The sequence below is a fragment of the Peromyscus leucopus genome, chromosome 5 (assembly GCF_004664715.2).
Source record: "Peromyscus leucopus breed LL Stock chromosome 5, UCI_PerLeu_2.1, whole genome shotgun sequence".
In the NCBI taxonomy this organism is placed as follows: Eukaryota; Metazoa; Chordata; class Mammalia; order Rodentia; family Cricetidae; genus Peromyscus; species Peromyscus leucopus.
In genome coordinates, this window is record NC_051067.1 from 12,904,826 (window position 1) to 12,930,542 (window position 25,717).

The window sequence follows — 25,717 nt, forward strand, 5'->3', positions numbered from 1 at the left end:
ACTGAAACAAGACAGGAAGGTGGACTCTAGCATGACCTGCCTCTGCTTCCTGACTGTGGATGCAATGTGACCAGCTGCTTCAAGTGCCTGCTGCTCATCAGGTCTTCTCCACCATGACGGACTGTACACTGGACCTATGAGTCAATGTAAGTCCTTCTTCCCTGAGGTGCTTCTGTGAGGGTATTTTATCACAGCCCTGAGACCAGTAGCTAATGCAGCCCATTTGCTTTATTGTCCTATGGGACGGCTTTCATAGGCAGAGCCTCTTAACTCTCAGAGGTTGGAGTGGTAAATGCTAATGAGAAGACAAGAATAGACCAACTCCATTTCTCTGCATCAGAGCATCCTTGCAGATGTAGAAATGTGCTTATAAATTGATAGCATGAGTGATGTAAAAATTCTTACATGTAATTATCAAACAAATACAGATATTATCAGTAACTACAATTTCATGATTGCTCGAATATTTGAGATTCTTTCTTGGTTGTAGAGATTGAGCTGGTGTCCTCTCTAGCTCAGCCTGGCCTGGGACTCACGGTGTAGCATAGTCTGGGTTCAAAACCCGGATCCTCCTGTACTGGAGGGTCACATATACACACGGCCGCATCCAGCTCTTGGGGGTTTGGGGAATTTAACTTGGGTTCTTGCACTTTTATGGACAACACATTGCTGACTGACTTATCTCTCTGTCCCTAGCTATATATATATATATTTTTATCCACAGTCTAGAAATGAGCACTTCTGAACCAGCCTCCATAAAACACAGCCGTATCCCAAACACACCCATTCTGCTCTGTCTGCTCCCTACCATCCATTTGATGATGATCAAAACTCATATTTAAAGTTGTCCGTAATTATTAAGGCATATGTTCTACCTGTATTTCTGTTGATTCTTCTTCTCATCGTCTTGTGGTGGCCCACATGTTCCTCTCCATTGTATTCATTAAGTTTCTGGACTCTTCCTTACAACAAGTGTCTGTGGGTGGTTAGCTTGGAGTCTTCCTTTTCCCCTCCCACTTGAGTGGTAGTCTGGGTGGAAATCAGATTCTGGCTGGGTACTTTTCAGCTTCAGACTTACGTTGCTGCTACCGTGTGTTTGGTGTTAGAAGAACTTCAATGCTCTGCCAGGCTTTATCTCTTTGTAAGAAACTTAGCTTTTTCCTCCCACTCACGTAATACCTTTTCAGAAGAAAATTATAATTTGATCCATAGAAACTGTACATGTTGGGGGGGGGGGACTGTGAGATGCACACAATGTTCCAGTCAAGGTAAGTGTCTTCAGTGCCTCAAACATTTTTCTCAGTGGTAGAAGCATTCAACATTCTTTCTTTTAACCTCTTTGGTTTTGGTGTTTGTGGTTTTTGACAGGGTCTCATGTATCCTAGGTCTTGAACTTGCTGTGTAGCTGAGTTTGACCTGGAGCTTCTGGCCTCCTGCTTCCACCTCCTGAGTGCTGGGATTTCAGGAGTGCACCATCATCACACCTGGAGTATACAGTGCTGGGGATGGAACCCAGGGCTTTGTGCATGCTGGACAAGCACTCTGCCAACTGATCCACAGGATCTCATTTAGCCCAGGCTGGCCTTAAACTTACTATGTAGCCAACGATGGCTTTGAACACCTGATCCCCTCTCCTCCACCTTCCAAATGCAGGGATTACAGGAGTGTACCACCATGCTGGCAGTTTCTTAAAACACAGGTCTCACCACTACTGCTCAAACCAACACCAAGATTTATCTCTTCCAAATATGCCTTAGTACCCATGGGCCAACCTTTTCTCATGCCCCTTCCCACTGCTCTCCCCAGCCTTGGTAACTAGTGTTCTACTCAATACTTCCAAACCCAACATTTCAGTGTCCGTGTCTGGGTGGATCATGTGGCGTTTGTGCTCTGTACGTTGCTTGTTTAATGTAGCACAGTGTCTCCAGGTCCACCCGAATGGTATTTTATTATGTATAGACACCACATTTTCTGTAATTGCTCATCACTTGACAGTCATTTAGGTGACATTGCATTCCTTGGTTACAGAGATTAGTGGCATAGGAACAGGGGAGATATCTCTTCGGTATGCTGATTTGATTTTGTATATACTTATAAGCCAGATTGCTAGACCACAGAGCAGTTTTATTTTCTGGGGAATCTCCTTGTAGTTTTTTTAAAACAATATCTGAATTCATTTAGATTCCCACTAATAATATATAAGTGTTTTTCTTTTCTCTACATCTTTGCCTGCATTTGTTATTTTTCATTTTTGATAATTACAGAGTCACTGTAACTGGGATGAAGTGATATCTTGTTGGGACTTTGATTTCCATTTTTCTGATGAGTAGTGAAGCTGAACATTTTTTAAAAAAGTTTTATTTATTTATTATATATACAGTGTTCTGCCTTCATGCATCCCTGCAGGCCAGAGAGGGCACCAGATCTCATTACAGGTGGTTGTGAGTCACCATGTGGTTGCTGGGAATTGAACTCAGGGCCTCTGAAAGAGCAGTCACTACTCTTAATCACTGAGCCATCTCTCCAGCCCTGAGGCTGAACATTTTTTAAAGATTTTATTTTCAATTGTGTGTGTGTGTGCATGTGTGTTGTGTGTCTATGTGGAAGTAAGTGCATGCACATAAGTGCAGTGGCCTCAGGAGGCCAGAAGAGGGCATTGGATCCCCTGGAGCTGGAGTTACAGGTGATTGTGAGCTACTAGATGTAGGTGCTGAGAACTGAACCTGAATCCTTTATGAGAGCAGCAAGTGCTCTTAGTCAATGAGCTATCTTTCCAGCCCTGTCTTAGATTTTCTATCACTCAGATAAAACACTCTAAAAGCAACTTGGGGAGGAAAGGATTTATTTTACTTTACATCTTTTAAGTCCATCATGAGGAAAGCCAGGTCAAGAACTCAGGGCAGGAACCTGGAGGCAGGAACTGAAGCAGAGGCCATGGAGGGGTACTGCTTACTGACCTGCTCCTCATGGTTTGCTCAGCCTGGTTTCTTAGAGCACCACTAGCCCGGGGTGGTACTGCCCATAGTGAGCTGGCCCCTGTCACATCAATCACCAATCAAGAAAATGAACTATAGGCTTTTCCACAAGCCAACCTGGTGGGGCCATTCTCTCATTTCCATTTTTCCAAAATGATTCTAGCTAGTGTCAAGTTGACATAAAACTAGCCAGCACAAGCCTCAACATTGTTTTTACAATAGTCATTTTAACTGGGGGTAAAAATGTTATCTCATTATTGGGGTCTTGATTTGCCTCTCTCTGATGATGACTGATATTGAACATTTATTAGTTGACTATGTGTATGTTTTCTTTTGAGAAATGTCTATTTTGGTACATTGTCCATTTTAAAATAATATTATTTATTTACTTATTGTTCATTAAATTGTTTGGGTTCCTATGTGTTTTACATTTACATGTGTTGTACAGCCCTCACCAGATGTACAGTCTCCAGATGTTCTCTCCCATTCTGTAGGTTATCTCTTCATTCTGCTGATTGTTCCTCCTTCTTTGCAAAAGCCTTTCAGTTTGAAATAATCTCATTCCTGTGTTTTTGCATCTGTCTCCTGTAGTTTTGGTGTCTTATCAAAAAACTCGCCACTGAAACAACACCACAAAGTATTCTACACCCGGGTTTTCTAATATGGGTCTCAAGTTTCAAGTCGAATTATTTTGAGTTGGTTTTTGCATATCGTGGGAGATGGGGTTCTAGTTTCATCTTGCAGTTTCCTCTCACCATTTATGGAAGAAAGTTCTTCTCTCGTGTGTTCTTTGCATCTTTGTTGAAGATTGGTATGCTATAGGTGTGTGGGTTATATTCCACCGTCTCTAGTTGTTCCTCTGTCTACTGTTTTGATGATTATTGTCTTTGTTAGGGTTATTATTGCTGTGATGAAACACCATGACCAAAGTAACTTGGGAAGGAAAGAGTTTATTTCACTCACAGTTTCATATAACAGTTCAGTATCAAAAGCAGTGAGGGCAGGCATTCAATCAGGGCAGGAACCTGGAGGCAGGAGCTGATGCAGAGGCCATGGAGGGTGCTGCTTACTGGCTTGCTTTACATAGCTTGCTCAGCCTGCTTTTCTATTGAACTCAGGACCACTAGCCAGGGCGGGAAGGCACCACCTATCAATCACTCATTAAGAAAATGCCTTACAAGCTTGCCTACAGCTTGATCTTATGACGGTATTTTCTTAATTGAGGCTTCCTCTTAACTGATGACTCTACCTTGTGTCAAATTGACATAAACTAGTTAGTATAACTAGCATTGTAGTATATTTTGAAGTGGTCAGATATGATAATGTTTACAGCTGTTTTCTTTTCACACATGATGACTTTGCTGTCTGGCTTTTTCTTTTCTTTCTTTTTTCTTTTGGTAGTTCCATATGAATTTTAAGATGTTCTTCTATGGGAGTGTGACTGATATTTTCATATGGACTGCATTGAATCTGAAGAGTGCTGTGGGCAGTATGGACATTTAATAATAATTCTCTTTCCCATCTATAAACAAGGGATATCTTTCAGCCTTAATGTGTCTTCTTCCATTTCTTTCATAAACATTTTATTCTTTTCAATGTAGAGATCTTTCATCTCTTCAACTTTTTTGGAATTTTATTTTTGATAACTTATGTCTTTGGTGTGTAGAAAAGATACTGATTTTATTACATTGATTTTGTATCCTGCTGCTTTACTGAATTTGTTATCAATATTAATTATTCTCAACTTAATATTCTAATAGGTGTGTGTGTGTGTGTGTGTGTGTGTGTGCAAACAGTGACAGTTTGAGTTCTTCCTTTCCAACTCCAATGTGTTGTATTTCTTTATCTTGCTGATTGCCCTATCTATTGCTTCTATCTCTATGTTGAACAGCAGTGGTAAAAGTGCGCATCTTTACCTCATCCCAGACCTTAGTAGGAATGTGTTCACCTTTTTGACATTCTACATGATGCTGTCCACAAGCTTTTAGGCTGCTTCCCTTCCCTCTTTCTCCTGAGGTGAAGCTATTAGTACCACATATTCATGAGTGAATGTTTCTTCATATTTTCTTTGGGAAAATACCAATACCACAGTCTATCTCTAACACCAAACATTTTGTTTCATTAATTAATAAATTAATTTATTTTTATGGTATTGGAGGTTGAGTCTAGGGCCTCACATATGCTAGGTAAGTAAGTGTTCTATCTCTGAACCTATCCCTAGCCCTTTTTAGTCATTCTTTTGAGGCAGGTTTTCACGCTTACTCAGGCTGGCCTTGCATTCACCATGTTGCCCAGCAGGCCTTGTGATCCTCCTGCCTCAATCTCTGGACTAGTTGGGATTCCCGTCATAACAGCAGTGACAATGTTCTTGTATCTCTACTGTATTGTTTCCTGTGACAGTTTCACAGTTCTGCTATGTTAGACCTGGTATTAACGTCACCACAGTGGTGGTCACAGTGTTCCTACAGTTCCAGGGCACCAGTGAGCTTGGTATTCACAGGAGCCCTGGGTAGTGGACTGTGTTCATGTAGCTTTTGGACATTGGGCATGCTTTTCACATAACTCTGCAATGCGGTGTGGCATCTGTGGTGATTTTAATAATGGTGGTCATCACATAAGTGTGTGACATTTGCCCTGTTAGTCACAGGAACAACATTGGATTCTGTAGTTACATAATTCTGTAGTACTTTGAAAAATGTACATCTAAATGAATGATGATGCTAATAGGTGTCAGGAAAGTCAAATGTAGTGCCAATCTAGGTACTTAGGATGAGAGTTATGATTGTGTGTGGAAGCAGATGTTCAGATGTTTGGGTACATGTGTGTATACTTATTCCTGTGTATTTTCATGTGTCTGCAGGTGCATGTACACATACATATGTGTGCATATAAAAGTCATTGATTTGGGGTGTCTTCCTCAGTTACTGTCCACCCCAGTTTTTGAGAGAGGGTCTCTTATTGAACCTGGAGCTCACAAAATCAGCTGTGCTGGCTGGTCAGCAAGCCCCAGGGATTCTTGCATCTCTGCATTCCCAGAACTGAGATTAAATGTATGTTCTGCCATGTTTGGCTTACCATACATGGATCTGGGGGACCAAACTCAGGTCCTTGTACTTAGAAGGCTATCACTTTAATGCCTGAGCCATCTCCCCAGCCCAGAGAGTTATGGTTTTGGTCGAGACCAAATGATATATCAGCAGTGGTGGTCTAACAGAATAGAATTCTGGCATTGGCCTTAGAACTCACATGATTCAGATGGGTACTGGTGATATTCTGTAACCTTGACATTGGTGCTGGTGGTATTCTGTAACCTTGACATTGGTGCTGGTGGTATTCTGTAACCTTGACATTGGTGCTGGTGGTATTCTGTAACCTTGACATTGGTGCTGGTGGTATTCTGTAACCTTGACATTGGTGCTGGTGCTGTGGAGGGAGGAATAGCCACATTTGTAGGTGTAGAGGCTTTCAGTTTTAAGAAGTGGGTCAAGTGTTACATAAAGTTACATAACAACAGATGACAAAGTCAGGCCCGAGTCTGGGTTCCTGCAGAATGCAAACTCACTCCTTTCTGTACCACACTGAGGCGTATTCAGTCGAATTTGAAGGTGTCCATGTCTTCCAGCTCTCTTAGGGCTCAGAGCAGGCACTGCACCCCTTGTCGTGACTGTAGTCACAAAGTCTGTCCACCTGCGCATGCTTATGAGGGAGAGCGACCTAAGTTACACACTGCAATGTGTGCGTTTGAACTTCTGGAAACTTGTGGTAAACAGTGGAGAAGGCTTTCTGCCAAACTGAAGTGCTCTATAGTTTACTCACAACCTATAAATACATTTATTAGATAATACAGGTGTCCTGGTCAGTTTTATGTCAACTTTACTCAAGCTAGAGATGTTTGGGAAGAGAAAAATTGAGAAAAACGCCTCCCTTGTAGGCAAGTCTGTAGGGCATTTTCTTAATTAGTGATTGATGAGTGAGGGCCCAGCCTGTTGCGGGCAGTACCACCCCTGGGCAGGTGGTGCTGGGGTATATAAGAAAGCAGGCTGAGCAAGCCAAGAAGAGCAAGGCAGTAAGCAGTATGCCTCCACAGCCTCTGCGTGAACTGTTGACTCCTGGTGCTTGCGCTGTGTGAGTTCCTGCCCTGACCCCCTGTGCTGGACTGTGCTGGACTGTGCTGGAGAACTGTCAGCTGAAGTTAACCTTTTCCTCCCCAAGCCACTTTTGGCCATGGTGTTTTATCACAGTGACAGAAATCTAACTAAGACAGAGGATTAGCGTTAGTGAAAGTGCTTGTTGTCTAGTGGCCAAATTCTTTCTTTAAAATTTTAAGAACGAGCCAGGCAGTGGTGGTGCACGCCTTTGATGCTAGCACTCAGAAGGCAGAGGCAGGAAGATCTCTGAGTTCAAGGCTAACCTGGTCTACAGAGTTCCAGAACAGCCAGAGCTACACAGAGAAACCCTGTCTCGAAAACCCCTCCAAAATGATTTAAGAACCTTTAGAAGTCTTGTACAGACCCAGAAATAGGATGTTTGTATTGAGGGGGAGAGCCTATTGAAAATATGTTTTAATAACATTAACATAAACATTTAAGATTTCCACATCTTACAGTGTTTAAGGTATACTTCAATAAAAGCTTTGAAAAATATACATCTAAAGAAAATGGCAGTGCTAACAGGTTTGATGGACGTCAGGGTTCTGTCAATTTGGGATGTTTGCTAATAGATAAAAGTTTAGGTTTAGGGCTTTAATACAAACACAGTCATACCTAGAGTTTAAATCATCTTATATTAAAATTATTTATTCTCTTTCTGTTTGAGACAGACAGACAAACGGACAGACAAATAAATAACAAGAGCACAGCAGTGTGCATGTAGGGGTCAGAAGACAGCTTGTAGGAGTTATATCTCTACTTCTACCCTGTGGGTCCCAGGGATTAAACTCAGGGCACGACTTGGAGGCAGACACCTTTAACCATTAAGCTACCTCACCAGCCCCATTCCCTTGAATTTAAAGGTACAATGTGATGTAAGAATGTACATTCCTTCCCCAACCCCTCTGACATTGCTCTCAGTTCCCAGGGCTCATGAACTATTTTTTTCCCCTTACAGTACTTGGGATGCATTGAAGTTCTGCGCTCAATGAGGTCTCTTGACTTCAGTACAAGAACTCAGATTACCAGGTAAGCTCTTCTGAAAGTAGACTCCTGTGATTTTATCTTTGAAAGGAAAGCTGTCAAAAGTTTACATCCTAGGAATTTTTAGAAGAAAGCCTAACCCTTCTGACACTGGAGGCTGATAATGGACTCAGGACTCACAGTGTGTTAAAATATGTGTTAAAATATAGTTGTACCTGTCTATGTGTGGAGAGATATCTCTCATCAAGAGCACCATGATGGACACATGACCCTTCTGGGGTCTTTTTTATAATGAAGCTGCAAACATAATCATAATTAAGGGATAACTTTTGTGTTCATGTTTGTTTCCTTAATCTAGGAACCACTAATGCAAGATCAATACTAAAATTACCAAATTATATTCTTTCTGAAAAACAAAGACCAAGACATCTAGAGTGAGTTTCCAACAGTGCACAGAGAGAACAAATTCACGGGATTAGATGTAGAACTATTCATGGGGGAAAATCATTTAGGAAGATTAACTTTTTAAAATATTTTATTTTCAATTAATATTTTAGGTCATATAGAAAATATTGGGTTTCATTATGACATCTTATTTGATTTTTACTAATATTTTAGTGTAAAAATACTGGACTTCACTATACTGTCACCTGTGCACGCTAATTTACTGTGTTCATATCCACCTCCGGCCCCTCTCTTTTCTCCCTCTTTCCCTTCTCACTTGTTCTCTTCTCTCCACAAATACTCTTTCTACTTTCACGTTGCATGTATTTAAAGCTTTATTTTGCAAATGAGAGGAAACACATAATTTTTATTTTTTCCCCAATTGCCCTTTCTTGTTCCACTTTCCCCCTCCCCTGATATAATACCCCCTTCCACTTCTCTCTTTCTCTCTCTCTCTCTCTCTCTCTCTCTCTCTCTCTCTCTCTCTCTCTCTCTCACACACACACACACACACACACACACACACACCACACTTCTGTTAGTCTGGCTTATTTCGCTTTACACAGTGGTCTCTGGTTCCATATATTTCTCCTACAAATAACATAATTTAAACTATTTTCTATGTGTTTCCCACATATGGTGATTTCCAGTCATGTCATACAGGAGGACAACAGAGGCTGTGTGACACAGCAGTGCTTCTGTGGCCAAGGGGTCTCTGTTGCATTGACAGTTGTGGAATTGCTCGAATATCCTCCTCAGAAAATGGCACCTGATTACTTCACCCAGATCACTGTGTTGTACTTCTCTGAGTCAGGAAACCAAGTCTGAAAGCTTAAGCCACCACGTGTAGTCATTAACTCTCTCCTGAGTACTGTAGTAATGCCTCTTCCTCCTCACCAAAGAAGTTCATGGTCAAGAGTTGACATTTCTCTTCTCCCTAAAGTATCTTAAGACATGTGGTGGGAACATGCCAGCATCAGTGTTCTGAACCAAAAAAGGAAGGAATTAGGTTTGAAAAGAGAAGTCTGTTCCCTTGGTCTCTCATGCATTCACTGTGCTCACGACTGCAAGGACCATAGAAGGGTGACGTGGCTTTCATCAGGGGAGGGCGAAAGAGGCAGAGTAAGCTTCACTGACAGGCTACAGTTCTTATCAGGGCTTCTGAGGGGCTTAGTCATGGGGCTGGGGACTTTTCAGAAATGTCAGAATATGGGTTAGGGCATATGGTGTTAATGGTTAAGCCAGGAGGGGCAGGAACAGTATTTATGGTGACTTTGGGGAAACATTCACAGGAAGGAGTTTCATTCAGGTGACTTTGGGGAAACATTCACAGGAATGGGTTTCATTCAGGCTGGAGTGAGGCTGCCTTTAAGATAAAAGACAAGGCTGTCTTAGTGTTTGACTGCTGTGAAGAGACACCATGATTATGGCAACTCTTATAAAGGAAAACATTCAATTGGGGCTGCCTTACAGTTCAGAGGTTCAGTCCATTGGTGTCATGGAGGGAAGCATGGTAGCATGCAGGAAGACGTGCTGGAGAAGGAGCTGAGAGTCCTACAACTTGATCCACAGGTAGCAGAAAGAGGGAGAGACTGGGCCTAGCTTGAGGATATGAATCTGCAAAGCCCACCCCTCCAACAAGGCCACATCTCCTCCAACAAGGCCACATCTCCTAATCCCTCTCAAGTAGTGCCATTCCCTAATGACCAAGCATTGAAGTATATCAGCCTATGGAGATCATTCCTATGCAAACCACAAGGGGCGTGTTCACTTTCTCTCACTGACAAGGTATATACTGTCCCATCAAGTGCAGAGTGATTCCCACTGCCTAGGGATGTAGGAACTGTGTGCGATGTTCACATTCACCTGTGTGGTGGTTGTTTTTAAAGGGGATAAAGTCTACAATTGTTTCCACTGGGTTCCTTCTTGTGATTTATGAGGCACCTTTCTGCCATTGATGTGTTTATTAAGTTATATCATTTGTGCTGCTGGGTGATGTGGGCTGTCTGCTCTGCCAAGCTGCCCAGGCTTGAGCCAGATGACATACAAATGACTGAGTATCATTTAAGGGACATTGACTGAGCCCTGCTCCTCTGGGGTGGTAGTAAGGGGAGCAGGTGGGGTAGAGGCACAAGCAAATAATTGTGGTTTTCCCTGGGGTGAGGATTTTCTTCTTGGGGACCTGTGGGTAGAATCCAAGAGGACAGAAGCACTCACCCTGTAAAAGAAAGCAGATGGAGCTGACCCTGGTGGATATGGAGGTAGGATGCCTTTCTCCAGTCCCATCCCACTGTGTAAAAATGCTTCAGTGCAATAGGGCAAGTGGAATGTCAATCTTGGACTCAGACAAGGTGGTGTCACATCCAAGGTTGCAGCAGTATTGCCTTGGGTTTCATTAGACTCTTGAAAGTTATGTTGTCGACCTCTGTGATGCTCCCCATCCCTGGGATATCATCACTATTATGTGGCATGTTTCTTGGCGAAGTTAGTTCCTGGAGCACACTCACAGGAAACTAAAAAGAAGCTGTTTGCATCCAGAGGAATGCTCTGCCCTGCCTTGTGAATTCACACAGTGTGGAGCTGTTAAGGCCTTACTGGTAACTAGGTGTTAACTGTGCCTGCCTCCCTGGTTAAATACTTCCTCCAGAATTTATACAGCAAGGATATTCTTGGGAGGTTTCAGGGAAACTTAGCTTAGTCAGATTATACAGACACTAGGTGAACTCATTTCTTAAAGTATTTTAGTCATGATATTTATTTAATTAAATCTATTGTTTGTAAGCAAATAACCTCTATGCATCTGCTTTACTGCATTTTAGAATATAACTTAAGATTCGCACCCATATATTATTTGAAGGCACTGACAGTGGTACCACGTGCCTTTTTCAAGATAGATTTAGTTTTGTTCTGTTCCTTGGCAACTGAGTTTGTTTATTGTTTCCTTTTCAACAAAAGTAGGCATTGATTTCCACTAAAACATGACTTTTAACTGTTTTCCAACTAAAATATAACTTTAAAAAATAAGTTTAATTGCTTCTAGACTTAGTGGCTCAGTGGCTGTCAAAAATCCTGTACTCCCGATACCCTGGTTTAGGGGAACTGGAGGGATACGTTCACTCCAATCCTGCCCACTGTGCTGAGATGGCCTGGTTATAGGACCCTTCTCTGCAAGGCCAATTTTGATCTGAAATATTGAGCTTGGTTTGTATTTGGAAACCTACTAAGAAGGGGAACAAAATGATTCAGGAGAAGGCCTGGTCATAGGAGCTCCTGTTGGAGTTTATTTAGTCCTGTTGCTAAGATGTTATTCATCACAGTGGACACAGGACTAGGAGTGAGCATCCACAGTATGAGGGGCAGCAAGGCTGCAGCAGATATTGCTTCCCCCACACCCTTGTGTTGATGGGATGTACAGCGGAGCTAAAGACTTCAGTGCTTGTGGAGGCTTGTGGGAGATTCTGCAGAGGAAACTGCTTCCCACAGGGCTCCTTCTCAGCAGGCTCAGAGAGCAAAGTCCTCTGCCCTCCCCTAAATGTAACCTTGTCCAGCACAGTTTTGGAATAGAGCTTTTGTACCCCCACCTCCCACATTTGTGGATGGGAAGTGCATTTTGCAGTATCAAAGAAGCCCCACTGCAGGGGACAGTGAAACTTGTTCTTGGTTTTCCAAGCTAGCTCAGCAAGCTGATGACCTCACTTCCCTCCACTCCCAACTATGATATGATCTCTGCCTGCTCTGTGTCCCTCAAAGAGCTCAAGGACGAAGGATGTAAACTAGGACTGATATCACCTGGTTCCCAACAGGAGGTCCATTGGAGGTCTCCACATTTATCTATGCGAGCTGTTGGGTTTCCACACTGGCCACTGTGACCACAGAGGTGGGACACTGGCCCTGGCCTCAAAGCTGCAATCTCCTTATCTGTACTGCTGGAACTGCACGACAGTATTTCCTGGGTCAGGGGGCCCTGACCTCCTCTGGTGGGGACTCCTTCTGGAGAAGGTGCTATGGCATCTGGGCTTGTGCTCATGACATGGCTGTGAGTCTGCTCAGAGTAGCCCTGCTGGCTGAGAACTGCAAAAGGATAAGAAATGTCCTTGGCCACTTGTATTAAACTCTGTCTGTCACCGGAAGTCCCCCCAAGGCCAATGTTTGGACAGAGGCAAGCTATGACTATCTGCACTGTACAATTAAATCCAGAGTCCTCGGAGAGGTGGCCATGTTACAAAGGCCCTAAAGATGTTTAATCTTGACTGTCACCTTCAGCTGTTGTTCTGAGGTCATACCCTAGATGCACAAGATGCCAAGAGTGTCTAGGCAGGCCCCAAGCTAGACATACAGGACAGCAGATCGCGGAGTGGTCACCCGCCCGAAGCAAGGACCTCCCTTCCGTCCTCATTCCTCACACACATCCCGGGTGTGATGGTTCATTTTCATTTTCAAATCGATGGGATTTAGAATCACCATGGAAACACATCTCTGGAGGAGACACTGAGAATGTTTCCAGATAGGTTAAACTGAGCAGGGGAGACCTACCCTGAGTATGGGCAGCGTGGCTTGGGGGTCCTAGACTGAACAGAAAAGAAATTGAGTTGAGCACCAGCGTTCATTTCTCTCTGCTTCTCAATGTGGATGCAGTGTGACCTGCTGTCGCACACTCCTGCTGCCCTGCCATTCACCACAGTGGACTGTGCCACACCCCTTCTTAAACTGCAAGCCCAAACACAGCCTGCTCCCCTAAAGTTGTCTCTAGTTAGGTGTTTGGTTATAGCAATGATACAGCCTCTCTCCTTAAGAATAATCACTGAAGTCACACATGGATTTCTGGTCATGAAGGATCCCATTCAACTCCCTGCCATGCTGGGATGAATCTTAATTGTCTGGTTAGCTTCTTCTCCAGGTCTTGTGCTCTTGTGCCCTCAGCCATGTGTGGCTTGCTAGAGTCTTGAATGAGTTGCAGGTGACTGATGAGATGTTGTCCGGGGTCCAACATGAGGCTGCATCTCTAAACTCTGGAAAGGGAAACCATTTGATGCATTTTAGTTTTTTTGCATCCCTTATTTAAATGGGCCCACAGACCCCTGTCAGGCTTGGAATTTTGCATGTGGCAATCAACAAATACCACGAGGGCTTTGTGGTGGCCCAGCCCTCTGCAAACAGGAATTTGGGTTTGAAACAGGAAAATTGGGAGAGTCTTGCTGTGGTAAAAGCTGTGGAAGCAAAGCATCTTTCTTTCTTTTCCCTCTGTCCTTGCTCAGGGTACTGGTGGGGGTCTCAGAGATGTTCCTCTGGGTGCTAATATATGTCTGTGGGTCTTTGAAGTACTGTCTCTGGGTGTGGTACCAAATACATGTGGTAGAGGTACCCACAGGCACATGATCAGCCATGACTGGTGACAAGCTGGGACATGGAGTCTTCTCATGCTAGGGGCGTGGATTAGAAGGTGGAGGTGTGAACATATGGTATTGATCTGAAAGAGAGATACACTATTGCTAGTTACAAGGGTATGAATGTGAGTAAAGTGCAAGTAAGCCCTGGCCACATGAAAAGGGAGCAGAAGCCTGGATGGTGTTTTTGAGGATGGCAGTTCTGTGTGTACTGGGATGTAGCCTTCTCTATCTGCCCCTTTATGCACACGATCTTCTCACACCTGCCCCTGTGTGGGTGTGGCTTCCTCACACCTGCCTCCATGTGGGCGTGGTCTCTTCACATCTGCTTCCAAGGGGACAATTCCTCTCCAGCTGAAGGAGGATGTACCGGACCAGACCCTGCATGGTGCCTCCACTCCGTCTTCCAAGATTTCACCTGGAAAGCTCAGCCTGTGGGTTCTCACATTCTCCAACTCCAGGTAAAACGTTTACTCCACTGTCTTCAGATCTGTGACCCTCAGCATTCTCATCCCCACACCCCACCCCACCTCTCCACCTTTGCTCTGCTGCTCCCTGAGGCTGTGTGGACCATCACCACGCACCTGGGGGCCAGGATCAGGGCAGGCTGCACACCGGCCATCCTGACCTGAGGGCTCACCCCACTCATGACATCCTCTGCCCCCTGCCACCTCCATCTCACTGTTTGTGTCACGTGGACATCAACTCACAGATTCATTTGGGCCCCAAACAGTGCAGGGCACATTTACTAACAAGAGATTTGTGTTGTTTACAGTGGGGTTACTTTCCTCAAGCCTCATCCTCACCAGGAGTACGTCTGTAAGTGTAAGATGGAGGACAGGAAGAAGGGCAGGTAAGGCCCGGGTCTGTGGGAGCCTTAGGGGTTATGTGGTCCCATGACACCTCTGGTAGGTGCTGAACATCTTTTATTCAGGCCTCCTGTTAATTATTTTCTCCTGGAGGTGAATGGCACCAGCTCAGTTAAGTGGGCAGGCATGGTGACAGGGCTGAACTGCGTTAGGGTTAGGGTGATTTTCTCATTCGACAAACACTGGGTGAGGTAATACCAGGGAGTATTGCCTTCATAAACACATCACACAAAGCATGTTACGCTATGTACTTGGACACCATCACAGTGTAGCTGATGAAGGGGACCCCTGTTCACCTTCTCCCTTAGGTCTGAGAAGGATCACATCACTACTTCACCTTTTCAAGTAGACTAGTCCAACCCTGTATTCCAAATTTCCCTTTTCACTACAAAACAAACAGCTCCCATGTTGATTTCAGTTAGCTGAGCCAGAGGAAGGAGGGAGTCTATTTTTACAGCTTCTCTGAAGCTGAGCTAAGAATGGGGAGAGAGAATACCAGTGTGAATCGGCCCTCGCTGCCCCCGTACACTCAGGCGGCTCAGAATGGCTGTCGCTGGATTTGAGCCCTACCTGCTCATTCTGAATGTGCTTGTTCTAAAATGTGCTTCCAGCCTGGGTGTCTCACAACCCTCCTGAGGGCAAGATGACACAGGGAGGACTTAGTGTTTCCATGTTTGGTTTGATTTCTCAAAAGTCACCTGTGCCTGTGTGTGCTCTGCCTTTGGAATAAAACTCAGTTGGCACTGATACACTGGCCTTGAGCAGCTAGAATGTTTGTGTGCTCTTGTCTTTCCCATTTATTGATGCTTACATTTAAGTGTGGCCAAGTACAGGGGGTGTGGTGGAGAGCCTCAGGGGCCAAGTGTTCAGGGCAGTGGGCTATATGTGCACTCATGAGGGTGAGAGGATGCTAATTTGGGAATGTGGAAGAGTTGAGTCCAGGAGCACTTCTCAGAAGAGGGAGCAGCGAACACTGGCAAGTTTCTCCACCAACCTCATTGAAGAGAGAGCTTGGTGGCAGGTGTTTGGACCTGACTGGGTGGGGACAGGCTCACTCATTGAACCACCCTCATTGGATACACATGACTGTTCTAATCCATTCTGGGCAGAACTTCCAATTGGTACCCAGTGAGGGTATGAGTCAGCTCCAGAGACCGTATAGTACACTGCACTCCAGAGACTATATAGTACACTTGCCCTATGCCTTGATGTTAGGACACCAAACAACCCGGGGCACAGGTACTTGGGTTCTGCCCTGTAGGCCTCATGCTGTTCTATGTTGTGTTCAGTCCCTTGGCTATGACATATGTCACCAGATTCTTTGTGAAAGTTAGGCAATATATTGCTATGTGGCAATGTCCAGTACAACCTTGGCAGATAGTAAGGACCCACAAGATGTTATCTTGATTAAACTTGTAGCTGCATGTGTTTATAATATGCATACTTCCCTCAAATCACCAATAGATTCCAAGATATGGTATGGGGAAGCTCTTAGGAGAATGTACAGCAGCCCCATGGAAGTCGAGTCATGGAGATCCCATACAGTGTCTAGGCAGCTGGCTGACTAGAGGATCCTTTCCCCAGCAATCCTTACTGCGTATATAGCCTTAGGGTGTGTGTGTTTGGGGAGTCTTGTGAGTCCTGTAAGTTTTGTTTACTTCCTGAACCTTACGAGTCTCCCTCCCACCCCCAGAGCAAACAGTTTTACATATGTGGGTAGAATTGGATCCTTGGACTGGCCTGGGTATTGGCACCTGGATGAGCTTGAGCTGCTAAGACCAGAAAAGGAAGAGTGGCTGGTTGGGGCATGTTCAGGCAGAGAAAGGGTGAAGCCCATCAGAGCAGCTAGACTTGGGAGGTTGTACCCATTCCCGGCTCTGGCCTGTTCTCTTGGCAGCAATGCGAAAAGTCTTTGGCCTACACTCCTGACACCATGAATTTCCCCGGGGCCGACTCTACTCTAATGGAATGAAACCCTCTGGTACCATGATCCAGAATAAGCCTTTCTTCCCTTCTGCTGTTTTGGTGAGGTATTTGTCACAGTAACATGTAGTCAGCCACACCAAGTGTGGAAGAGTTGCCTCAAGATTGATTCATTTGTTATTTATTGGCAGCCTAGGAAGGTGTCTCTGCCTCCCAGTGAAACTTTCTGCCTAGGAAAGGAATGGCCCATTCTAGGCTGGGGAAATGGGAGGATATTCTCCTGGTAGAGTTTGCTTCTGGAGCATGCACACTTTATGCCAGTATCACAACACAGAAGTAATTCACTTGCATAGAGAAAAGATTTATTTTGCCTCATAGTCTTGAAGGTTTTACTCCATGATTGACTGGCCCCTTCATGAGGCCATTCATCATGGCCAAAGCATGTGGCATTGCAAAACCAGTCACATCACGTGAGCTAAGGAACAAGAGAGGAAGAGAGACAAAGAACAAGGCTCACAAGCACCTTCAAGGACATGCTCCCACTGATCGAAGGCCTTCTATGAGGCCCACCTGCTAATGATTGACACTAGGTTGGATAGAACCAAGTTGAAAACCAAGCACAGTGCCTTTGGAGGGACTTCAAGATGCAAACAGTAGCTATGAGTTGGTGTCAGGTTGTCCCCAGGGGCATCTGTGCCTTAGCTCCAGACGATGACAAGGAACCAAGGGACTCCATCTGCCCTCTGCTGAGGGGCACCAGAGGGTGACACTTCTGACCTTGGGTTCCACTTTAAGAAGGAATTGGGAGTGTGGAGATGACTGAGTGAACAAAGCTAATTATCTCACAGGCCTGACGAGTGGGCTTGGGGTCCCCAGCAGCCGCATAAATAGGGATGTAGTAGTGGGCAATGTTCCAGCGTTTCTACAGCTGTGTAGGAAACAGCAATGAGAGACTCTCCTAGAAGTGCAGGCAGCTAGCCTGGAGTGGAGAGTGCTTCACAAACGATAAGCTGGAAAGCCAGAACAGACCCCCAGAAGTTGTTCTTTGACCTCCACGTGTGCCCTGTGACATATGCGTTCCTACACGTGTGCTCACGTGTGTGTGCCAACACACACACACACACACACACACACACACACACACACACACACACACACACCAAATAAGTGAATAAATAAATGGAAGCAGTTTGCACAGAGCAGGGCCACAGAGGCCTATAGGCTCTCTGCTTGGGATTCAGACCCCACCCATAGGCCCCCTCAGTCTCCAGAGCACTCATTCTCAAATTCAGACCCATGTTACATCCCATGATTATAACATGAAGAATGGGGTGGACCACATGAACTTGAGCTTCTAACATGTTTTGAGGTCCTGATCCTGTTCAAGAACCCACTTTGGGAAGTATTATTCTGTACTCCAAGAAAGACTATTTTTTTTTATTAATTCTTTGGGAAATCCATTTTTAACATCAGAACTATGAAACCACAGCTTTGGAAATGAGTCCATCCCCCCCCCCCCCCAATAGAACCCACTCATCCGGGAATTTTAAAAATGGAGATCACAGGGGACTTGGTGGCTGAAGCTGGTTTAAATAGCATCCATGCCACAGTTCTGTGGCATCCCTCCCCATGCTCTCTGTAAGGACCATCTGGCATGGTGTGTATTTATAATCCTCATGCCAGAAGCATATTTGTGTCACAGTGTACCTCCCTTACTGCTCATTTTCTGCCTTTGAGTGCAAGCATCTCCCAAATAGATGATTCCAGAAGGATCCCTCGGCTCTCATCCGAGGCGGCCTTTTGGGCCAGGCAGTCTGGGCTCAGGACCTTTCAGCTAAGCGGCCCTGCACGCACAGCTTGAGTTTGTTGTATTTCATGAGGTTCCTGAGCGCTTCAGTGTAACTGTGATGGTATCTCCTCCTCTGTAGGATTGGGAATCCACAGAGTCGATGTCTGAAAACATTTAATTAGCTTCTAGCACAGAAAAGGGCTCAGCCAGCTTGGCTCAGAGTCTGTTTTCTTCTCTTTTTAAAATATTTATTTATTCGTGTGTCCGTGTATGTATGCACACATGTCATGGCACACACGTGGAGGTCAGAGGACAACTCGTGGAAGCAGGGTCTCCCCTCCTACCACACGGGTCCTGGGGCTTGGACTCGGGTTGTCCGTCAGTCCTGGGCACGAGTTCTTTACCCTCTGACCCATCCCACTGGCCCAGAGTTTCATTTTCGTCACATCGTCTTCTGTTGGCAAACGTCACTGCCCTTCTAGGCACGCCCCGATACAATCCAGGGTGTATTTACAGGGGCGTCTGGCTGTGCTCAGTGCCGGGGTCAGCGAGGTGCCAGAGTCCTGAGTCTGCCACCCCGAGCGAGCGCTGCCACCACAGTACCCTATCTCCCGTCAGCCTTTGCTGTCAACACAACCCAGCTGGAAACTTGGGTCTGTTTAAGCTTATCTTTCCTCCTGTTCACTTGCCAGGAAACACCAGCTCTCTTTCCTAATTTCTTACCTTCAATTTCCTTTGTTCCTAATTAAAAAAAAAAAAAGTGGTTTTTGTGTGTGTGCACATGTGTGTGTGTGTGCACGTGTGTGTGTGTGTGTGTGTGTGTGTGTGTGTGTGTGTGTGAGTGTGCGTGTATGTGTTCTGGTGCACATATGCCATGGCATGTGTATGAAGGTTGGAGACAGCCTGAGGTGTCTGTCCTCACCTTCCACCTTGTTGGAGACGAGGTCTCTTAGTGTTTTCTGGTGCATATACCTGGCTAGCTGTTCCTCGAGCTTCCGGGCATTCTCTCCTCCTCACCCCGCCCCCCCATCTCAAGGTAGGAGAGTTGGGATTACAGCTGTGAACTACCCTGTTCTGGGGATTCAAACTTAGATCCTCACACTTGTACTTTACCACTGAGCCTTGTCCCCATGTCCCCAGTTCCCTGTTCCTGCTAACGGATCAACATACTTGGCTCCTTGGTATACCTTACCATGTTTCTGCCACATGCAGAATGCAAGGGGAACATTATTAGCTCTCAGAGTTCTGCCTGGCCTGGCCCCAATTCTCCATTTCCTTTGTTCATTTCTTAAACCTGCTCCCCTTCTCTTGGGATCCATTCTAAAACTTTGTTTTCTCATAAACAGTAACTAACCCCTTCCCACCCCTTTAAACATGACACAATGCTCTTTTGTCACTTAGAATCAGTGGATATATAGGGAAAAGTATATTTTGGATTATTGTAGACAAGATTTGAATCAAAACACAGTTGTGTATCTGTCAAGAGGTACATACAGCAATACTAAAAAGTGTTCCTGTAAGTGAAATAGCACATGCGTGTGAGCCCAGCACTCAGAAGGCTGAGGCAGGAGGATCTTACGGAAAGGAGAGGAGAGAATAGACACACAATACAGAATACAGAATCAACAGCCTGAGCAGTAGTGAGACCTCGTTTAAAGAAAAAAGAGAAGATAAAAGATTTCCTGGAAATATCACACTTGGATCCCAGGTGTGCTGAGTCACCTCTTGATTGACAGCTCTTGTCACCAGGGTCTTCTCAGGTGCCCTGTGCCTTGTGCCATTGCAGGAGCACCAGAAGTGATAAAAGTGGACTCAGAACAAGCATGCGAATTTGAAAGCAATAGTGACTTTCAAAAAACTATCATTAGGAAAGGAGAAATGGCTAAGTGATACAAGCCTGACAATCTGATGTGATCTCAGCCACCCACAGTAGGAAGAAAGAACTGACTCCTGAAAGTTGTCCTGTGCTATGGTGTGCATGTGCCTACACACACACACACACACACACACACACACACACACACACACACACACCACACAGTAACAACAACAACAATAATCATTAATAATATGCAGCATAAAAGGTCTCTAAAGATATGAACAGAGGGAGAGGATGTGATGGAGAGATAGCAGAAGGAGGATGAGGAGGGAAGGGAAGGAAGGAAGGAAAGAGAGGCACAGATCAACATCAGGACTGGAGGCAGGGCACCCTCTCCACTGAACTGTGCGTACTGAGGGAGTGACAGGGATGGGCGGCTATACCAGCACACTTGACAACTGAGACAAAGTGGACGAATTCCTAGAAGGAACAACTATCCACATTCCCTGAATGAAGAGTAGGTGACCCATATAGGCTCTGTCTATTGAATGAAAAGCATCACTAAAGAAGACCTCCCCATAGAGAAAACTCTAAGGCCAGATGGCTCTGAACACTTAAGGGAGAGGTAGCACCAGTTCCCACAATCTGTTCCAGCAAACAGAAGGGACACTTTCCAATTCATTTTATGAGCCCAATGTTATCCTGAAACTAAAACCAGACAGAGATCATCAAGGAAAACAACCAAACAACACCTCACAGACACAGACACAAAACTCTTACAAGACACTTCGGATTGGATCCAAGATGCCTCAGAAAGATAACATATCATACTCTGAAGGTATTTTGCAAGGGTTATAGAATGGGCTTAATACTTAAAATGACAAATCTTCATATTGTCAAACTTAAAAAAAATCATATGAACAGCTTGGTGGAGGCAGAAAAGGTGCCCAACAAAAACCTGAAAACACTGGGAAGGGAAAAACATTTCAGTGCAGTGACGGGGCATCCGAAAACCCAGAGCCAGCATCAGTGCGCGGTGGGAACGTTTCCCTCTGAGAATTGGAGGTAGGACAACACTGCTTTCAGGACTGCCATTTAACACCATCGGAGAGTCCCAGCCAGTGAGACAAGACAGAGAAAGCCATGCCAGTGGGACAAAGTAAAACAAAACTGTCTTCATCTCTACATACGCCCCCAAGAAGCTGCACAGAAGACACAAGAACTAGCAGTTTAGAAAAACTACATGGTGTCGATCAGCATACAAACACCACTGTGTTTGTTATACTAACAGATCAATTTAGAAACAAAAATAATAGAAAGTCACATTTATTTTTTAGGGGGCATGAACATGCCACTACACACATGTGGGATTCAGAGGATAACTTGTAGGGTTCATATCTTTCCTTCTACCATGAGGGTCCTAGGATTCAAACTCCGGTAGGCAGCCTTGGCAACAAGTGCCGTTATTGATGGCCATCTTGCCAGCCAAGATTGCGTATTTTCTGCATTCACTGTTGGTGCATTTATATTTACACTGTAGAAAATGCTGAACTCATCTGTGTTGCCTCAGAATCACAGCATTTTCTCGTTGATAGCCCTGAAAGTCTAAATCGGTCTCAGCCCAGAGAGCTTTTTAATTTGAGGGTTTGAGTTCCCTTCACGGGGTCGTCTTGGTGACAGGAACTTCCCAGAAATGCCTAAGTTTCTTCCCCTGTTGCAGTGATGAAATACCCTGACACAATCGAGTTAAGGAGAATGAGTGTATTTCAGCTCACAATTCCCAGTACATCATAGCAGTGGAGACACATAGGCCTGAGGGGGCTGGTCATGTGACAAACACAATCAGAAATGGAGTGGTGAGCACATGCTGCTGGTATCTGGCTCACCTTCTCCACTCACAGTCCAGGTCCTACTTATACTTCAGTTAGACCCTTCTGACACTGGTAGTGTAATCAAGACAAATCCCTCCTAGAATCCTCGGACACTAACTGTCATCCAGAGAGTCCCTCACAAGTGTGTCCAGAGGCCTGCCTGCTCAGTCTCACATTGACAGTCAATACTCCCTATCACAAGAGCCCACAGGGCAGGACACAACAAAATCTTAAGTTTTCAAGCCTTCGTGGTAATGACTCAAAATCAAGAGAAAGCAATTGGCTAAGAGACCAGCAGACCAGATATGACATTAAATTATTTTCCCTTCTATTCTGCCTCAGGGTCATCTTACAAATGAAAATGCATGAGACCACTTATGCTTGGCAGTGACTTCCTTTAGGAAATGCAGCTTTTGGTATTTTGATAGAATGAATGCCTTTTCTCTCAAGTTTTTACCAATTCCTTCCAACTTTGAAGAAATGGAAAACATTGATTGCTATTTTATTGTAAGGAAACTCTTTGCACACTGAAATTTTTATTCAATTAGCCAACTTGCAATTTCCTGTAATTTAGTTAAATGCACCTTAATACTTAAGCTATGATCTGAGAGAGATGCACAATGTTGAGCAGTGAGCCTGAGCCTGCCTTCCATTCTGGGGAGATAACGGGTGACTTTTGTTCTTTTTACAAACATTTATTCACTCATTCATGGCCTTGTACACACTAGGTAAGAACCCTGCCACTGAGATCTACCATGAACCTTAGGTCTCCAGGCTGTCTGCTGCTGCCCAGAGCTGGCCTCCTTACAATGGGGCATCCACCCACCCTGAGGCCCCTGTAGCATCCCCTCACGAGCTTGAACACCTGCCTTAAGAAGTGCTCACTGTAGAGGTGGTGGGAGGCACCACCTATTGCTCTTATCATCCCACATTCTCCGTGGTATCTTGGGGGCTCTGCCTTGCTTTCCTCTGTTTCAATCAAGCAGTGTCGGTCTCCCCAGGACTGGGTTTGTGTGCATTTGGTTGATGTGTATGTGAACATGTGTTGAGTTAGCCTCACAAGCTGTCCCTTTGTTCGTGTTCCCAGGGCATCTGGGGAATCCTGACCCACCAGCACATGAGACATAATTAAGGGTGGTTGTTTATGGGCTGAAGTTGTGACTCAGTTGATAGAGCACATGCCAAGAATGTACAAGGCCTGGGGTTCCATCCCCAGCTGGATGGTTAGAAGTTCAAGGCCATCCTTAGTTAGAGCCTGGGATACATGAGGGCTTGTCTCAAAAATATAGAACAGATGTTTACACCTGGCCTTGCATATTGTCAGAGGACTATTCTGTCCCTACCCACGTTTTTTCCCAACCCGTCAGTGACCTGTGGGTTAGCCAGTGACAGGGAAGAGGCCCGGGCTGCCCAGTGGCCTGCAGCCTGGTGATCTGGGAAGGATGAGAGCTTAGTGATTATGACTGAGTCTACCTCACTCTCCACCTGCACAGTGCATGTTTGCATAGCCACATGGCAAACTGAGGATGCTCAGGACAGCCTCACCCTGCAGGTGGTGGTTTCCTGTGGGGCTCGACCCACCCACTGCCTCAGGTCAGCAGGAAGAGAAAAAGCTTTTTATCTTTTGAGGGTGGCTGTCCTGTGAATTTGGGGGATGTCTATCAGACCCCCAACCTTTACCCATGAGATGCCACAACCCCTCACCAACATTATGACAACGCGAATTGTCCTCAGTTTGTTCTAGTGTATCTATCTCAGAGCCTGAGAAAGCTGCTTTATGCTAAACCCCATGCCTTAGCAATGAATTCATTTTACTGTAAAATAAACACATACAGGTGTGGCAGAGAGCTCAGAGGTTAGGGATGTGTTCTGCTTTATCAAGAAGACATGAATTGCTTCCCAGCACCCACATCCTGCAGCTCACAAATGCCTGTAATCTCAGCTTCAAGGGATCTGATGGCCTCTTCTGGTGTTAGAAGGCACCTGCATTCACTCATGTGCATATATTCACAAGACACACACAACATATTTTTTTTTGTTTTTATTTATTTATTTTTCTTTTCATTTTTTTAAAATTTTTTTCTTTCATTTTTCTTTATTAAGAAATTTTCTACTCACTCCACATGCTATCCACAGATCCCCCCTCCTCCATCCTCCCACTCCCCAGCCCTCTTTCCCAAGCCACCCCGCATCCCCACATTCCCCAAATCGAGGTCTCCTATGGGGGGTCAGCAGAGCCCACCACACTGAGCCTAGGCAGGTCCAAGGCCCTTCCCACTGCACCAAAGCTGTGCAAGGTGTCACACCACAGGCACCGGGTTCCAGACGCCTGCCCATAGACCAGGGACAGATCCTGATCCCCTGCCTGGGTGCCCCCCAAAAAGAAACATGTATGTATTCACTTGTGGAATTTGGGAAGAGCACAGATGTGTAAAGGTGGGTGGGGGATTTCCACACTTTTGCAATCACTTTTTATTTGAAGTTTTGTGCCTTGTTTTCTCAAAGTATAGTATTAAATAACCACCTTTACACGTCCAAGTTTTGTGTCACATGTGCTGTTGACCACTGTCTTCCCCTCCCGAGCCTGCTGGTTTAGTGTCTATGGAAGACAGCTTCTGGGCCTTTTGTGTTTGTCACTCAGCAGGGCCCTTTCTCAGGATATGCTGGGGGGAGTCCCGACATACGTTTCTGGGCTTCTACAGCCACAAGGAGAACACATGTCTAGTCACTCCAGACAGGACATCAATGGGAGACCTCCTGGGGTGACTTGCAGGAGTGTGGGTGAGAGGCACAGGGGCCTGGGTGACTGCCCCCCCCCCAGTTACATCACTGAGAAGTCACACCCCAGTGTGGATGATGTCATCATCATAACTGCTTAGATGGAATTCTCTCAGGTAACCTCCGACCTCTGTGTTCTCTGGTACCCCCAAGACTGTGTACCTGGGGCAGAATCACACACAGCTACAGAGGGCAAGAGACAGTGGTCCAGCCTTGGATGTTTTTCCTTAGAGCAACTGTCCACTTTGTCTTTGAGACAGGTCTCAGTGGGACCTGGGGTTGGCCTATTTGACTAGCTGGCCAGCAGGCCCCAGGGATCCTCCCCTCCCTAACTTTACAGCACTGGGTTACAGGCACAAGCCACTGTGCCCAGCTTTTGATGTGGATACTGGGAATGGAACTCAGGTCCTGTAAGCATTAAGCCTACTGAGCCATCTCTCCAGGCCTGGGCACCCATCTTTCTACTTCCTGTCTATCGTAGGTACTTTTCAGTTGCTGTGATGAAACACCATGACCAAGGTAACTTATAAAAGAAAGCATTTCATGGGCTTACAGTTCCAGAGGGTCAGAGTTCACCATGGTAGATCAAAGGCATGATGACAGGGACAGCTGAGAGCACATGTGTTGATCTATAAGCAGGAGGCAGAGAGAACACTTTGAATCTTTCCAAACCTCAGTCTCCAGTGACATACTCCTCCAACAAGGCCATGCCTCCTAATCCTTCCCAAACAGT

At 45.2% G+C, this 25,717-nt stretch overlaps 1 protein-coding gene across 1 annotated transcript in view; it reads left to right on the forward strand.

The window, feature by feature from the left end:
* Positions 1 to 25,717, forward strand: part of Shc3 (SHC adaptor protein 3) — a 133,064-nt gene that overhangs the window by 41,748 nt on the left and 65,599 nt on the right. Inside the window, exon 2 of the mRNA XM_028863810.2 lies at positions 8,082 to 8,152. Within this exon, the coding sequence (XP_028719643.1) occupies positions 8,082 to 8,152 (71 nt within the window). The remainder of the gene's footprint in view (positions 1 to 8,081; positions 8,153 to 25,717) is intronic.